This window comes from Pongo pygmaeus, chromosome 16 (genome assembly GCF_028885625.2).
Source record: "Pongo pygmaeus isolate AG05252 chromosome 16, NHGRI_mPonPyg2-v2.0_pri, whole genome shotgun sequence".
Lineage (NCBI taxonomy): Eukaryota > Metazoa > Chordata > Mammalia > Primates > Hominidae > Pongo > Pongo pygmaeus.
This window is the reverse complement of record NC_072389.2, coordinates 79197615-79214868: the sequence shown is the minus strand read 5'-3', so window position 1 is coordinate 79214868 and position 17254 is coordinate 79197615. Positions and strand designations below refer to the sequence as shown.

General features: G+C 41.6%; 1 protein-coding gene across 2 annotated transcripts in view; it reads left to right on the top strand.

The window, feature by feature from the left end:
• The first annotated feature begins 7177 nt into the window (after positions 1-7177).
• NPTN (neuroplastin) overlaps positions 7178-17254 on the top strand; it is a 77797-nt gene continuing 67720 nt past the window's right edge. Inside the window, exon 1 of one of the 2 annotated variants that reach the window (XM_054451571.2) lies at positions 7178-7464. In XM_054451571.2, the coding sequence (XP_054307546.1) occupies positions 7374-7464 (91 nt within the window). In that variant the 5' untranslated portion in view covers positions 7178-7373. The remainder of the gene's footprint in view (positions 7465-17254) is intronic. The other variant, XM_054451570.1, reaches the window with a different exon arrangement.

Genomic DNA, 17254 nt, shown 5'->3' with positions numbered 1-17254 from the left:
CTAGACGGGTCTCAAACTCCTGACCTCAGGTGATCTGCCCACTTTGGCCTCCCAAAGTCCTGGGATTACAGGCGTGAGCTACTGCGCCTGACAGCCTGGCTAACTCTTAAGCATCCTTCAGAGCACAGCTTTGCTGTCCCTTCCTCCAGGAGCCTTTCTTGACCATTCCTCCCACTTCAGACACAGTTAGGTTTCCCTGTAACATATTCCCTTAGCATCCAATATGTCTACTCTTATCATGGACCAAAATTATCATTAAGTAAGGAATGGGATCATTGTTGTTCAATGTCTATGTTCCCTGTCATCATTGTATACCATACCCTTGCACAGACTATGCACCCAACATTTGTGAAATGAATGACGACTGAATGAATGGTGAACAGAAATAGTTTTCCAGAAGAAGTGGAATTAGAGTTGGGCCTTGAGGCAGAACTGGACTCCAACATCATAGTGACAGACTGAAAGGAGCACTGGATTGAGAGGCAAGAGTCTGAGATTCTGAGTCTAGCTGTATGCTTTGTCTATTCATTCAGGAGATATTCACTAAATGCCCACTGCATGTCAGACACTGTAGTAGGTACTGGAGATATGCTGCAGTTTGCCATGGTTACTACGGTTACCACGGGACTGAACGAAGGAGGACGTATGCAGAAATGAAAACTTAAAACAAAAGAAACCGTTTTAAAGAAGGGGTCTGGGGAAGAAGAAGGCTCCTTGCTTCTAGTGAGCAAAGGCAGCCCTGAGCTGCTACAGCCCTTCGTATTTATTGGGTAGAAAGAGCAGGGAGGAAGAGGTAATGATTGGTCAGCTGCTTAATTGATCACAGGTTCACATTATTGCTAACAGGCTTCAGATGTGCCTAACCACAAGAAACACTGCTTGGGGCGTGACTGCCCTCAGCATTCCTTCTGGGCGGCAGACGCAGCTTGTCAGTTTGCCAACATCCTGCTTTCATGAGAACAGTTTGCTGTTTACTCATAGAGCCTCCAGTGGTATACTGAGTTGATCATGACCCTCACTCTTTCAGCCTGCAACAGAGATACAGTGGTAAATAATACTGATACCATTGGTCATGGTTCCCTCCTCCTGGAAGTCTAGAGAAGGATTCAGATGCAAGTTGAATAACCACACAAATAAATGTAAAATTCCAGCTGTGATAAGAGCCATGAAGATATGCATGGAACAATCAGTGTATTTAAGAATGAGGTTTAGGCCGGGCATGGTGGCTCATGCCTGTAATTCCAGCACTTTGGGAGACTGAGGTGGGCGGATCACCTGAGGTCAGGAGTTCAAGACCAGCCTGGCCAACATGGTGAAACCCCGTCTCTACTAAAAATACAAAAATTAACCAGGTGTGGTGGTGCACACCTGTAATCTCAGCTATTCAGAAGGCTGAGGCAAGAGAATCACTTGAACCTGGAGGCAGACGTTGCAGTGAGCTGAGATCACGCCATTGAACCCCAGCCTGGGGGACACAAGAAGACTGTCTGGAAAAAAAAAAAAAAAAGAAAGAAAGAATGAGGTTTAACTGAGTTGTAGAGCCCAGGAAAGACTTTGATAAGGAGATGTTTTTGTTTTCATTTTTAAATTGAGGCATAGCTTCAATAAGTTTTGACAAATGTATACACTAACGTAACCATCACCCAGATCAAGATACAGAAAATTTTTATCACCCAGAACATCCCCTGTGTCCCTTCCAGTCAATACCCTCCCTGTCCCAGGAAACCACTGAAACTGATCTGATTTGTGTCAGTGTAAATTAGTTTTGCCTATTCTATAACTTTGTAGAACTATGCTATATATATACATACTTTTTTTGTCTCACTTTCACTCAGTTTCATTCTTCTGAGATTCATCCATGTTGTTGTGTGTCAATAATTTACTTACTTATTTATTTTTCCTGAGTAGTATTCTATCATATGACTAGTCCACAGTTTGTTTATCCATTCATCTGTTGATGAGTATTTGGGTTATTTCCTGTTTTGGCTATTATGAATAAAGCTGCTATGAACATTCTTGTACAATTCATTTTGTAGACATATATTTCACTTGTCTTGGGCACTGAGATTCAGGAGTAGAATTGGTGGTCATAGATTAGATATGTATTTAACTTGATGGAAAACTGTCAGCAGTTCTTCAAAGTAATTTTGCCATTTTTATCTGCATACTAGCAATGTATGAGAGTTCCTGTTGCTCCACATCCCTATCAATATTTGGTATTTTCAGGTTAAAAAAAATTATTATTGCTGTTATTATTTTGAGACAGAATGTCATCCTGTCGCCCAAGCTAGAGTGCAGTGGTGCGATCTTGGCTCACTGCAACCTCTGCCTCCTGGGTTCAAGTAAGTCTCCTGTCTCAGCCTTCTGAGTAGCTGGGATTACAGATGTGCGCCACCATGCCCTGCTAATTTTTGTATTTTAAGTAGAGATGGGGTTTCGCCATGTTGGCCAGGCTGGTCTTGAACTCCTGACCTCAATTGATCCACCCACCTTGGTCTCCCAAAGTGCTGAGATTACAGCCATGAGCCACTATGCCCAGCATTAAAAAATTATTGAATTAAATATGTGCATGTGAAATGGCACCTCACTGTGGTTTAAAATTTCATATTAGGAGAGATGAGTTGAAGCTGAGATCTAAAGGATGAGAAGTAGACCAGGTGAAAAAGATGGGTTGTTCGGTATTTGGGGCAAAGAGAAAAAAATATGCAAAGGCCCCCAAGGTGAGATGAAGCAGAGCCATCACAAAGAACTGAAAGGGAGTGTAGCGCGGGGTGAGGCTGCTGGGGGAAGTGGTGGGAAGCACTGAGCCATTCACCTTCAAGGAATCACGTGGATATGGTCAATGTTCCTACCAGCAGTCACCATGGTGAACTAAAAAGCAAATAAAAAGGAATGTCCTAGGCTGTGTAAAACACCAGGAATTTCATATTATCCTGGGAAGTAGTCACGGAGGCTCATAAAGGCCAACATTGAATTTCTTGTCATCTCAGCAGCAAGGTACTCAGAATAGACTAAATCTGATTTATAGAAAGAAAAAAAATAAGGCGTTTCTGGCAAGTGACCGTTGTAGTTGCAAATTCATGCTTATCACATATGAAAGAGTAGGATTGCTGAGTAGTGTTGAATATCCTTTTGAAGTTTGAGATCATGAATTTAAAATGAAGTCATTTAGAAGGTTTGTATGATTTTTCTCTGGCAACACTCAGCTGCTCAGGTACAGGCATGGTACCTTACTTCAGACTATAGTGCTCAGTCAGGTCGTGGTTTTTCCAGGAAAGCATGTTGAAAGTTGAGGTGGGCAAAGGAATGATTATAATGATGAATCATGGGCTCTAAACTGGACCAAGAAAGAAACAAAGAATGGATAAAGACAAATTGGTGGGATTAGCAGATTAGTGGTCTCAGTGAGGTTGAAGAATTACAGCAAGTAGGGTACTAGCACAAGGAACTGAAAGGCTAGGTGTTGGTGAGTGGACAGTGGGATATTACATTTTCATATTTCAAAGATGAAGTACTTTTTGGGTGATTAAACTGTTGACAGTGTGAGCTCGGAAGTGTTGGTTTAGTTGAGGAGCAAGTTGTTGGACGTGAGAAGGTAAAAGGATTAAGAGATCAGGATACTGAATAGGTCACGAACATGGATGTTGAACTCACCCATGGATGGAGTTCAAGGATGGTGCCAGGCATCTTAAGGGGCAGGGAAAAGATTACATTGACTGGGAGGTCGGAAGATGACAACAATCAAGATGAGTGGGGTGGTAATCTGAATAGCAAGAACTTAAGGGGCAGAGATCTTTACAAGACGGAGGAAACCATTAGGAAGTTCAAGGTCAACTCTAGGAACAGTACAAGCCTTTTGACTAAAATCCTTGAGTGAACCATGTTCAAACCAAACCACGCAAAGCCTTTCAGTTGGGAATGCTGTATTACAGACCTTCCCACCAGGGGGCGCGATCAGCAACGAAGAGCCTAACTCCAAGCAGTCCCTGGAGGCCAGGAAAGTGTGTCTCAGCTTGAGCTCTGAGGACCCCTAGGGCTCTTCTACGGTATTGCAAAGAGCTCAGCCATCCTCTGGCACAGCCACATACGCTTGTAGAGATTTTTTTTTTTTACAGTGTATGTAAATCTTGAACAACAAAAAAATACAAATTCCTAAATTCTTTTAAAGAAGTTACTGACTTAGGCCGGACGCGGTGGCTCACGCCTGTAATCCCGGCACTTTGGGAGGCCGAGGCGGGTGGATCACAAGGTAAAGAGATCGAGACCATCCTGGCTAACACAGTGAAACCCCGTCTCTACTAAAAATACAAAAAATTAGCCGGGCGTGGTGGCGAGCGCCTGTAGTCCCAGCTACTGGGGAGGGTGAGGCAGGAGAATGGCATGAACCCGAGAGGCAGAGCTTTTGCAGTGAGCCGAGATCGCGCCACTGCACTCCAGCCTAGGCGACAGAGCGAGACTCCATCTCAAAAAATAAAAGGAAGTTACTGACTTAGACCAGGCATGGTGGCTCACTCACGCCTGTAATCCCAGCACTTTGGGAGGCTGAGGCAGGCAGATCACCTGAGGTCAGGAGTTTGAGACCAGCCTGGCCAACATGGCAAAACTCTGTCTCTACAAAAATTAGCTGGGCATGGTGGCGGATGCCTGTAATCCCAGCTACTTGGGAGGCCGAGGCACAAGAATCTCTTGACCCCGGGAGACGGAGGTTGCAGTAAGCCGAGATCCCGCCACTTCACTCCAGCCTGGGCGACAGAGCAAGACTCCATCTCAAAAAAAAAAAAAGTTACAGAATTATTAAAAGGTCATAGTTGTTATGTATTTTCTCGATGAAAAGTGACAAAGTACAGCTACTATCATGTGGAATTTGGTGACATTTCTCCCTGGGTAAAAGGGTTTTTTCATAACTGCAGGTTTTGGGAGTTGACTGGTAACACCCATACTTAAAAATATTCTTCCCAGATCACTTTTTGCAAGCATGAGATAAGAAGAAGAATACAAAGCTGGAGTCAGAATTGTAGTAGCATCATCAACAATTCAACATGAGCGTTTACTATGCACCAGAAACTGTTCTAAACATTGCACATAAATTTACTTATTTATTCCTTCTATAATCTTGTAAGGTAGGTGCTATCATTAGCACCATTTGACAGAAAATAAGGTCCAGAGAGATTAGGTCATTTGCCTAAGGTGACAGAGCTCCTGGATGGTAATGTTGGTGTTGTGGACTTGAATTTCATCTTTCCCTTAGCCGGAACAGTCTATGTTATGTCACAGGAACAAATACCCCTTGAATCTCACAGTTTAATTCAACAGAGGGTAACTATTCTGTATGCGTTAGCAGGGGGGTTAAGCTTATTATGCTAACTCAGGGACTAATGCTGACACAAGGTTCGTTTTGATATATGCTTTCATCATCATGATCAGTAATCACTACCAAGACGAAAGAGTATGGGAAAGAGTCTAAACTGGAAATGAAATGCTTCTGCTTGAAAGCAGTGCATGTCAATTTACACATTTCACTGACCCAAGCACATCCAATGCCACTCCCGACTTCAAGGGGACAAGAAAATGCACTTCTACCATGAGCCTATTAACAAGCAAACCAGACTGTTTGGCATTAATGATTAATACAAACATTCTGAGAGCCGGAGCCATTCGTGTCTTCCCTTGGCTTCAGCTTCCCTATCCACAAAAAGAGCATGATCATTTTGTAAGAATCTCTTGTTGTAAGGATCAAAGAGCCATATTTGTTACAGCTATAATGAGGCAGAATGGCTGCATCCAACCAAAGCTTCCATCAGCTGAAAATCTTGATCCCACCACGGGCAGCCCTATGGCCCTCCTTACAGGGCTGTCTGCAGAATGGCCTTTGTCCAGATGAAAGTACATGCCCATCTTTTTGTCACTCACACACCTGAGGTTTTGAAGGATATAGTTTTCACTTCAATCAACAACATGCCATAGTGGTCCTGGCCCTTGCTAGAAATTTCGGTCTGGAACCACCAGCTGTTCAGTTCCTGTTGAAAGCTCCAGACCACTTTAGTTTGATAGAGATTGCGAGGGTCTCCTTCTTCCAGGTCCTCCAAACCCTCTCTTTAAATCAAGTCAGGCCACCAGGACTGTTTACTTGGCTCCTCGGAGTTTCCACAGACACTCCCAGGACGTCTGCTGTGAGTCAGGGATGAGCTAAGCCATAGAAATTCCTTTGCCAACCACAAGCGCTGAGGGTAGTACAAAAAATACCCCTAAAAAGAGCATTTCCCAAACTTCTATGCAAACAGTAGTAACCACACTGCCAATCACCCTCCAGAGTGCTTTGCTAGATCCTTTCCTATGGGGCCATTTGACCCTTCCTCACTCCTCTGCTAGCCTAGGCAGTGCACTCCATGAGGGCGGGGACTACCTTTTCATGTGGGTTTCACTATGTGCCTGGCACACAGCACGTTCTCGATAAATGTTTTCCGCATTAAGACGCTTCTTAGGAGTCTTCATGTAAGTTCATACATGACTTCCTTGTAGAATTGTGTCAATGAACATGCAATTAGGCTAGTTGAACTTCAGGCCCTGAGAGTCTATGAAGCTAAAATAAGGCCCAGATGTGGGGTGGGAGGGGGAGTAGGCAGAGGCGGAAAAGGAGGACATTTCAAGCAAAGGCAGCAGATGTCCAGGCAGGAAAGCACAAGGTAACGGGGGCACAGGGGGCGCACCACTTTTCCTGGAAGGAAAAAACAGCAGATGAGAGAAGGAGGTTGGAGCGTTACCAGTAGAGGTCTGTGTTCAAAGTCCAGAAGGAAGAAACAGCAGAACAGGGGACAAAGAGAGGAAGGAGGAAAGGAGGCACGGTGTATGAAACTCTGCAGCCAAGAGCGCTAACAAATGAAAGGCAGGATGGGTGGAGGAAATGTACTGTGTTCCAAAGCTTCCTCTTATTTATGGGTGCTCCCGGGCCACAGACGAGTAAACTGAAGGAGAACTTCCCAGCTCCCCACTGCCCAGAGAGCTGGCGGAGTCCCGCCTCGCCCCGTCACATGGCCAGAGGCGCCCTCAGCACGTGACCTACTTCGCGCTAGGCCAATCAGCCTCTGCAGGGGCGGGGCCGCCGCGTCCGCGGGGCGGGAGTCTCCGTCGGGGCCGCCTCTTCTCGCGAGCCTTGCGGCGGTCGCTCCTCTGCCGCCCACGACCCGGAGCGAAGGTCTCGCGAGGCTTGGGCGCTGCGGCGGCAGGAGGAGGACGGGGAAGGACGGAGCCAAGCCGCGGCTGCCTCCCTCGCTCACTCCCTCGCGCACTCGCCCGCCCCCTCCCTCCCTCCCCTCCCTTCCCCGGCCCCGGCTCTGGCCCCGGCCCATTCGCTGTTGGGTCTTCTGCTAGGGAGGATGTCGGGCTCGTCGCTGCCCAGCGCCCTGGCCCTCTCGCTGTTGCTGGTCTCTGGCTCCCTCCTCCCAGGGCCAGGCGCCGCTCAGAACGGTAAGCGGGGCGCCGGGGGCGGGCCGGGCGGGGTTTGAGGGGCGCCGGGGCCCGGCTCTGGCCTGAGGAGACGCTGGAGCTCGGGGAAGGGGGCCGAGTGGGCGTCTGAGGGGCTGCGGGTCGGAGAGGAGGAGGTACCGGCCGCGGGTTTGAGGAGGCGCGGGTGTGAGGACCGGAGGCGCCCGTCCGAGCGGCGGGGGCGTCCGGGGTGAGCCCGAGGTGTTGCCGACTCGGAGGCTCCACGTCGTGGGGCTCGTCGTGCCGGGTCGGCGAGGGGACACGGAGGAAGCCGACGTGGGGAGCTGGAGTAGCGGGGGCGGATGAGGAGGGGGCGCAGCTCTTAGGGAGGGTGGCACAAGACCGGCGTTTGTGTTCCGGGCAACCGGGATGGTGGTGTCGGTCAGGCCCCCCGGGAGCTGGGGTCGTCCAGGATTCTACTGAGGCCCCGTAGGACTGGTGACATCCTTAAAAATAAGGGAGAAATTGGGGGGAAGAGAGTCCTTAGGAACACTAATGGTGAGCTGAGTACTAGAGACCAAAGGAAGGGGTAAAGAATCAGAGAACCTTGGATCTGGGGATAGAGGGAAGGTGGGTGGGAAGATAAGGGAGTGGGTTGACTGCAGTAGGGGACCTGGAGAGAGAAGCAGCAGTGTCTCCAAATGAGCTGGGGGAAGAGGGCTGGGTTTGCTAAAGAGGGTGGAGTGCTGGGCATTCTAGGGTAGTGGTTGGGAGAGCAAAAAGGAGTTTCTAAATAAGGAGAGGAAAATGAGCAGAGGATGGAGGGAAAGGGTTGGAACTGAGGTGGGGGAATATTTATTAGAGAAGTAAGGAGGCTTGAGTATGGAGATGGGGGTGGGGGAAGACGAAAAATAAGGGAAGGGAGTAAAATGCAGGAAGTCGGGGGTGTAATGTTGGTTTGCAGTGTGGAGGATAAATTAGGGAAGGGAGGAGTTGGGATGTGGCAAATGCTGTATGATATTGGTCGGGCCTTTGGGAAAACAGGGACACATAGCTGCAGCTAATTGCAGTGGTGGGATTGAGGGCAGTGACTGGCGACAGGGAGATGGGGAAGTGGATTTTTGAGATTTAAAAGTTTCAAGACAGAAGAAACGTTATTTCCGAGGAACATGAAAGTGGCCCCTGGGAGGTGGTACAGTAGAAACCAGAGAATTACTGGGTTTTGAATTGAAGCTCCTTTGAGAAGATGGAGAAATGGTGGGGAACCATGGGCATAGGGACCTAAACAGAACAGATTCTGATTGAAGGCATGTGTTACCATTCAGCTGCTGAATTGATCTTTCAGAAGTGAGTCTAGGATTGTGAACCTGTTTCTGCTCTTGTGGAAACAGCCATTAAGAGGTTAAAGAATATTTTTTCTATGAAGGAATTTATGAGAAGTCAGTACTGGAGAGTGAACTATAAATTATTTTTGCTAATCTTTCAGTGTTTATTGTTACACTAGAACAATTTACGATTACTCTTATTAGAGAGGCTGCAATTTAAATTTTAAAAAATCAGTGATAGAGCCAATGGAGTTTTTTGAGAAACTGGGTTTAAAATGCTGAATGTTAGAGTTTGTTTCATTATTCCTAAAATGAATAAAGGATTGACAATATCCATCAGTTAAATATGTGTTTGTAGTACCAGATTTTATGTGTGCTTCATGGCCTTGGACATCACTGCAGGGGTCAGGAAGGAAACATTTTTTCTGTCTGTAGCATTGAATATACTAAGTGTATTGGGTATTTTTCCTGTTTTCCTCTAAGCATGAGTCCACTGTGGAAGGCAGGGTAGAGATAGTCTTATTTGTCTTATCAGTTTCTCAACTGTGTCAACATGACTTAAAGAAGCCTAATGCTAATTTTAGCTATTCAGTTTATGGTAATAGCATAGTTTCATTTTGCACAATAGGTGAGAGAGTCTTGATCTTAACATGTTTAATCTCTGCTGGCATAGCTTTTTTCCAATGATTTATAATACGGTAAAATTGTAGTTTCTTAGCAACTAAAGCAAGGTTTCTGGATAGGCCTATAAAGACTCATCTGTCTGCTCAGTGATATGTGTTCTAAATACAGCATAGAACGGCCTTTCCCTTGAAATGAGCTTGAATTCAGTCACATGACATGACCGATGAAATGAAGCTGAGCTGCTGGTTGACCCAAATGAATGTAAATTTAATTCAAGGAAGAAATGGCTATTTTTGAGTTTGAGTTCGTATAGTTATGGATGCCATTTTATAGCTTTCTATAACATGTCTTATTATAATATTCAAGCTTTCAGCTGGTAATAAATAGCCCTGCAGTGATCTGACTTCATGTCATGGAGTTTGTATTTTCTTACAGTGCTTTCAAAAGGGGATACCTTGCTTGTGCATGATGTTGAAATGTTAGAAATGTTAGATTTTCTGTTTAAATGATTGGAGAAAAAAAAACTCACAAGTATCTCTGAATTGAGAGTGTAGTAGTTTAGATTGAATATAGATGTTTTTCAAAAGGCGTTTGTTTCATTATTCCTAAAATGAAGAATTTGGCCTGTATGACTCTCAAGGTCTCTTGAAGCTCCAGTGAGTTTCTGACCCATTGCTGTGGGCATTCAGGGCTTTCATTCAGATGGATTTTGTTTCTCATCCAAGTATTTAAACTTGTAAGACCAATTCCAAGTAAAATCCTTATTTGTTGACTTCTATATGTATCATCAAAATGGTAGTTTAAAGAGGAACTTGTTCTAAAAAGTAACCTTATAAGACATTCAAAAGCATTAGACTACAATTGAGTGAGTGTAAACAAAGCAGTATAATGTGATGATCAAGAGTGCAGGCTTTGGATGGTGACAGACTCAGGTTTGAGTTCCAGCTGTCAGTAGCTGAGTGACCTTGAGTAATGCAAACTTCAGTTTCATCAGTTCATCATCTGTAAAATGGGGATTACAATAATGTCCATTCCCTAGGGATGATGTGAGGATTAAATGAGATAATGGCCGCTTAGATTTCAGCCTGAGTCTCAGTACATGTTAGCTATTACTACTATCCTTTAAAGAGGAGCATTATTTTTTATTTATTTTTCTTCTTGTGTATATTGAAAACTTGATTGTTAATGCTGCTGTCATGGTAAATAGGCCATTTGAAGGCCCCACATAGAGATTTGTGCTTTTGCTTATGTAACTTTCTCAGAAAAGTGACCAGCTGCACTGTGTCTGCAATTGCCAATTCTGGTGAGGAAGTTAATATTTTTATTTGAGTTTCTGGGAGAGACTTTATGGCTTTTTTTTTTCTTTTTTTTTCAGTGAACCAAATCTTTCAAGTGGGCCAGGTATCACTTTCTCATAGAGTATTATTGTCGTGAATAAGAGAAATAGAATGTGGTACCCGGCACACAGTGGGAGTGTTACACATGTTAGCTGAATTAATGAATGTGGAGTGGTGTGTAAAAACGTAATATATTCATATGGAAAATATGACATCACATAATTAACACTGTTCAATGGAGGAAAATAAGGAATCTAATGAGTCTTATTTTTAACGACCTAAATTTTAGAAACCATTTTGCTTGGGTGATACTAGATAGTTGTGAACATTGTGCTTTGTAATAATGCCAGTATTTGCATTAGATGATTCATGGATCTTTTTCTTTTCTGTCAAGGGCTGTTTGCTTCAGTGGTTTGGCAATTTTCTCTCCCTGAGTACATTTTTAGAGGTGTATTTGCTGATTGATTGTGTGTTTCCTCTTTGAACTGAAATGAGCAACAGAAGACACATCTTATCTATGGCAGCTGTGGCACAAATGACATGCCAAATGTCAAGCAAAAAATTTTGAGATAATCCAAGTAAGATTTGACCAGAAGAAATAGTTTGCCTTGAAATAAAGCCCTTCCTAAGGAGATCACAGGCTTTCAGTCTCTCAGGCTACTGGCTAAAATCACTACTGATATAATGGAGCACCCAGGCATGAGAAATTGGTTCGGTCTGGGAGGATAGGCCATGTTACTACATCAGGACCCATTCCCTGGGTTTGTTTTACAAGGTTACTGGATCCAAATTAGAAAGAGATACAGATGGGTTTTTGTGTTGCCAGACGCAGTAGAGCTTAACTTGTGAATATACCAAGATTTAAAACCACAAAAGGAAATAAAACCCCTTAGATGTGAGGTTGGAATTCATTACAGGTCTGACTTCGCTTGATTAATAGAGATCCTTATGAGAAGACTGTTTTGAGGGAATCCCTTTGTTTTTTCTTATTAATACAGATTTGATGTGAAACAGTTTCTTTTGTGGATTATACCTTTAGACATTAATAAAAAGCAACATTATATTATCTTTATTTTAACTTTAAAATAAAGTTTAAATAAAAATAATTATTTAAATTAAAAAAAAGATTTAATTGGGCCTTGAAAGATGACCAAATGTAATTAGATAAGTGCTCTGTCAGTTTGAACATTGTTTTTCATTAGTCTGAGGTACTTTTTAAAAGTAAGATGTTTTGTGTGTAAACTCTGAAACTTGCTGGGTCTGTGTAAAGGTTTTTTACAGCGATTCAGGAAGGAGATAAAGTGCTAATATCTATTAAAATGAAGTATGTAGAAAAACAGTGAGTGACCATGTTGGATACCATACAAGAGATGTTCAACAAAAGTTTGAATAAAATTATGCAAAGTAGTTTTGGAAAAGTGAATTTTATGAAAATAGTTCTGATGTATTCTATTCAATTTATTGTTTGCAGTGAGAGTACAATCTGGACAGGATCAGAAGTAGAGAATGAAGTTGTGAGAGAAAGGGAAAGACAGAAGAAAGGCTGCAGTAGTACAAGGAGAAAAGCAGGATACAAGAATGAGGAATGAATCTTCGTTTGAGGAGCATCCGGAAAAATATAAGCTGTCAGAAAGAGTAAATAGACCAGGGACCTCTAAAGTAAATTCACACATCAAAGTTAAAATAATGGTGGAGAATCACCTCCTGTGAACAATTGGCTTAGCTTTCAGTATGCCTCTTTAAACAAAACGTTATCATTTCATACAGATTTTTAAAATGTTGTTCATAATATGGAGTTTAATTTTAAGCACCTTAGATAATGCATTTGTAAGCTTGTTTGTGAAATTTTTATGGATTTTTTTTTTTTTCAACATTCCTAATTTTAGTTGGTAAGGATTAACTTCGGGAAGACAGGAAACCCCTCCAGTAAAATTAATTGGTTATAAATGGTTACATATTTTAGGCTTATATACATAACAAAACTTTACTGAATTTAAAAGTGATCTTGTGTAAAACATTATTCTAGTGATATTGATGTCTAAATTTAAAAGAGTGAATACACAAGTAAAATGTATCTGCTTTTTAAGGATCTATTCAGTTTAGGAAGGAGAGTCAAAATTTGTATTTGATTTCAATTTATTATATTGTTTGAAACTGAAAGTAGGCCTAACTTTTGTTTGCTTTTGTGTATATACAAAGGCAAACATTTATCAATCAACTCTTATTAATTTGAGATTATTTTGACCTGATTGCTCAGAACTTTTGTCTATCTGTATAGAAATGGGGTTTTCTAAATATTTAAAGAATTTCCTACGTATGTGAATTTACTTGCACACAGTAAGTTAGGGGAGACATTTAATATTCCTCAGATACCTGCTGGTTTTTTGTTGTGTTTCTTGTTTTTCAAATAAATAAACTGAGCGGTATCCATTCATTAAAATAGAATGTGGTCAGCTTGATGGAAACATTTTGTATTGAGTTTCTTGTACTAAAAAGCACTAAATGATATTTTCTTGCATTTCTGAAACAATTATGGAATGTTTTAAGACTAGCCTTCCTACCAAATAATCTTAACTACTGGAGCTTTATGATATACTTTATGGTATTTTCCAGAAGTATGTCAATTTTTTTTTTAAGATGGAGTCTTGCTCTGTTGTCCGGGCTGGAGTGCAGTGGCATGATCTCAGCTCACTGCAACCTCCGCCTTCTGGGTTCAAGCAATTCTCCCTGCCTCAGCTTCCTGAGTAGCTGGGATTACAGGCGCCAGCCACCATACTCAGCTAATTTTTGGATTTTTAGTAGAGATGGGGTTTTGCCATGTTGGCCAGGCTGGTCTTGAACTCCTGACCTTAGGTGATCTGCCCACCTCGGCCTCCCAAAGTGCTGTGATTACAGGTGTGAGCCACCATGCCCGGCTGAAATATGCCAATTTGGATATCCTTCTCTTGCCTTATTAAAAATCATCGGTCACCCAGGTATTACTTCAAATTTACTAGACAATAAAATATAAATGAGATGGTATGAAATCACTCTGAAAGTATTAGGATTGGATATATTATGTAAGTTTCTATAATTAGAAAACATTAAGTCCCAAATCGTACCAATAGTTTTAATCATATCTAAATGGATACTCACATACTGAATGTGATTAAATATAAAATGCATAACGAAATGTCACATCCTTTCCTGATAGAATACTAATAAGGCATAGTATTTCATGTGCAGGAAGATACAGGAAAACACACAAGTAAGAGTTTGTTTTGCATATATAAATTGTTATGCCTTTGAGATTCTTTTCTTCCTGATGGTAGTATTTGGAAACCATTGGACTAGATGATGTCTAAATTTCCTTTCAGTTCTAAAAATTACTAATTATCTTGCCCTTATAGCTTAGATACTGTCTCCAATAGGTTAAAGGCTCAGAGATGATAACACTTTCTGTTTAAAAGTTTTTAGAAACTTACTTTTGGATATAATGAAAATTAACTTTGAGGCATGCACTGTTTTGAAGTCTAACTGCCTCTAAATCTACTTCAGACAACCCTTGCAGTTCTTGTTTCAAGGGAGGCAGAACCGTGTCTGTTATGCAGAGATCTTATATTAAACTTGCTGGGAAAATTGCCAGTGTGAATAAAGAAGTGAATATTCCTGCCAGGTAGGTAGGTATTTTATGATCTTTCTGTTGGCTGAAAGTGGTTGACTAATAAAGAGACAATGAAACACACTTAACTATTTGTATTTTTATGTTATCTTTTGAGAAAGTTTGTTTTCTATATATGAGTTAGTTTCTGCAGTCCCTTATGCATTTTTTAAGACCTGGAAATCCGTCCATTATAGTCGAAGAAGGCAACCCCAAGTGTTAACTGAATTAAATCCAAGCAAGTTCCTTGATTGTTATTCCTTAGAAACATTGTGTTTAAAGGTCTCAAGTTGTAAACATTCATGGTACTACTTTGTTATCTTTTAGGTCCATTTCTTTTCCTTTTTTTCTTTTAGATCTTTAGAATTTCAAACATGTACAAAAATAGATAAGTAATGTAATAAACCCCTGTGTATTCATCATCTAGTTTCAGCTACATCCTTGCTACTTATTAATTTAAAAATAACCTAAAAATTACATTGCAAACTAGAATTTTCTAGGACCTGAAATGTAGTCAGTAGGGGTTAGTTTATATGAGTAAAAGATAATATTTGGTTCACATGTAATCATGTTGAAATTACTTGAAAAATAAAGCTCTTGGCTGGATGCGGTGGCTCACGCCTGTAATCCCAGCACTTTGGGAGGCTGAGGTGGGCAGATCACGAGGTCAGGAGATCGAGACCATCCTGGCTAACACGGTGAAACCCCATCTCTACTAAAAATACAACAAATCAGCCAGGGGTGGTCACTGGCTCCTGTAGTCCCAGCTACTCGGGGCTGAGGCAGGAGAATGGCGTGAACCCGGGAGCCGAGAACATGCCACTGCACTCCAGCCTGGGCAACAGGGCCAGACTCCTTCTCAAAAAAAAAAAAAGCTCTTTAGAAAAAGGCTTTCAAACTTTTTTGTCTGTGACCCAGATAGAGAAGTAGTTTTTGACTAATAGAAATTTGTAACAAAATTACACAAATATGTAACATTTTGTGAAACATTACCTATTCTTAATCTGTGTGAGGTAGTTAGGAGAACCATAGTGACCTTCTAAATTGAATTCACAATTCATGGGCCATGAAACTCAGTTTGAAAAACAGCATTTTGAGGTATGGAGTAGTTTGGGGTTTTTGTTTATTTTTTACATGCCATATTAGTCTGGAATAATTATGATTTTTGTTAACACAAGGATTTTCACTAGACATTTATCAATAATATCAGCATATACTGTTATTAGTCATTATGAGTAAAGAAAATATAACATTTTGGATTTATACATTAGGCATTATATATAGTGATTTTTTTTTTCCTTTTAGAACTTTAGAAAAAGGGGAAGCCACAGTAATTTGAATATCATAATCAAGACATAACTTTTCGAGTATATTCAGTTGACCTTCCTTTTAAATTAGACCTTGTATTCCTTATTCCCAGGCCTTTGAGTTTAGTGCAGGGCTGGGAGTACTAATGTTTATTCTAAGCCAAATGCTTTACTTGGTTGCTGTAGTCTGAGGCACATTTCTGTTGAGTACAGATTGACTTGAATACTGGCCAAGGGAAGAGAGAGAGAGAGGGTAAGCAGAACCATCACTGAAGAATCATCTGCCATTCACGTTTAAGATCCTAGAGTAGTGGGATTATTTCCTAGTTTTTAGACACTGCTTCCTGGAGGAAAAAAAGGCAACAAGATGTCCTCCTTTGTTGGCAACTATCTGTGAAAAACTTCTAAATTCATAGATTGAAGGAATGTGTTAAATTTAACTTGGAATTTTTTGATTATACGAGTTTAGCAGGTTTGGGAATCATTGTGGAACAACTGGAAAAAAATAGAACAAGGAGCTCCAGCGTTGAAATTATATTCATTAATGCTGAATCTCAAATCATGCATCAAGGGAGATGAGATAAATGGCCTTAATGCAAACCAGGAAACTGCTACCTGGAAAAAAGCAAGTATAAAGAGGTTTCAGATAGCTTGCAGTGAACTGTCATTGAATTACCCTTACACAAATAACATAGTGATCACTTATCAAAAGTATGGTGCTAACCTAACAGTGTTACTGTTTTCTTACTAGGATTGAACTCCAAATAAGAATACTTTCTAACCACATTTTGGAAGAGACATAGAATCTATGTTGATGGTAGCTTAAGATTTAGGAGAAAAGCCTGAAGGAGCTAAACTTAGGAAAAGGGAGCACTAGGGGGATGTGATTATCTATTAATACTTTCAAGGTAGCAGTGTAAATGAAGTAAGGGAATTAGGCAGTCTCCAAAGATGGATGGGCTGTATCAAAGAGCAATGGCCTAGAGCACAGGGAAGAAAGCATAGGTTTAGTATTAAGATGATTTTAATGAAACTAGCAGAAGAATAGAGTTATTTGCACTCATTGTCAGAACGATTGTAAGTAGGACAAAGAGCTGGTTGAGAGGGTACTCAAAACCAGAAATGATCTCTTTCTTATATAGTACTGTGCCTGTTTAGGAGCTCAATGAGAGAAAAATCTTTATGGAAATGAATATGAAATGAAATGGGCTTTCAAAAGTTAGTGTGTTTTTCTGTTGTTTGTTTTGTTTTGAAACAGGGTCTCGCTCTGTTGCCTAGGCTGGAATGCAGTGGCGTGATCATTGCTCACCGCAGCCTCAACCTTCCAGGCTCAGGTGATCCTCCTGCCTCAGCTTTCCAAGTAGCTGGGACCACAGGCGTGTATGTCCATGTCTGGCTAATTTTTAAATTTTTTGTGGAGATGAGGTCTCACTCTGTCCCCCAGGCTGGAGTGCAGTGGCGCGATCTCAGCTCACTGCAGCCTCCACCTGCCGGGTTCAAGTGATTCTCCTGCCTCAGTCTCCCATGGGATGTGATTACTTTATACCTAAATTTCAGTACCAAGAAAGTCATGGTTTGATGAGTCTTTAGTAGTGGTTT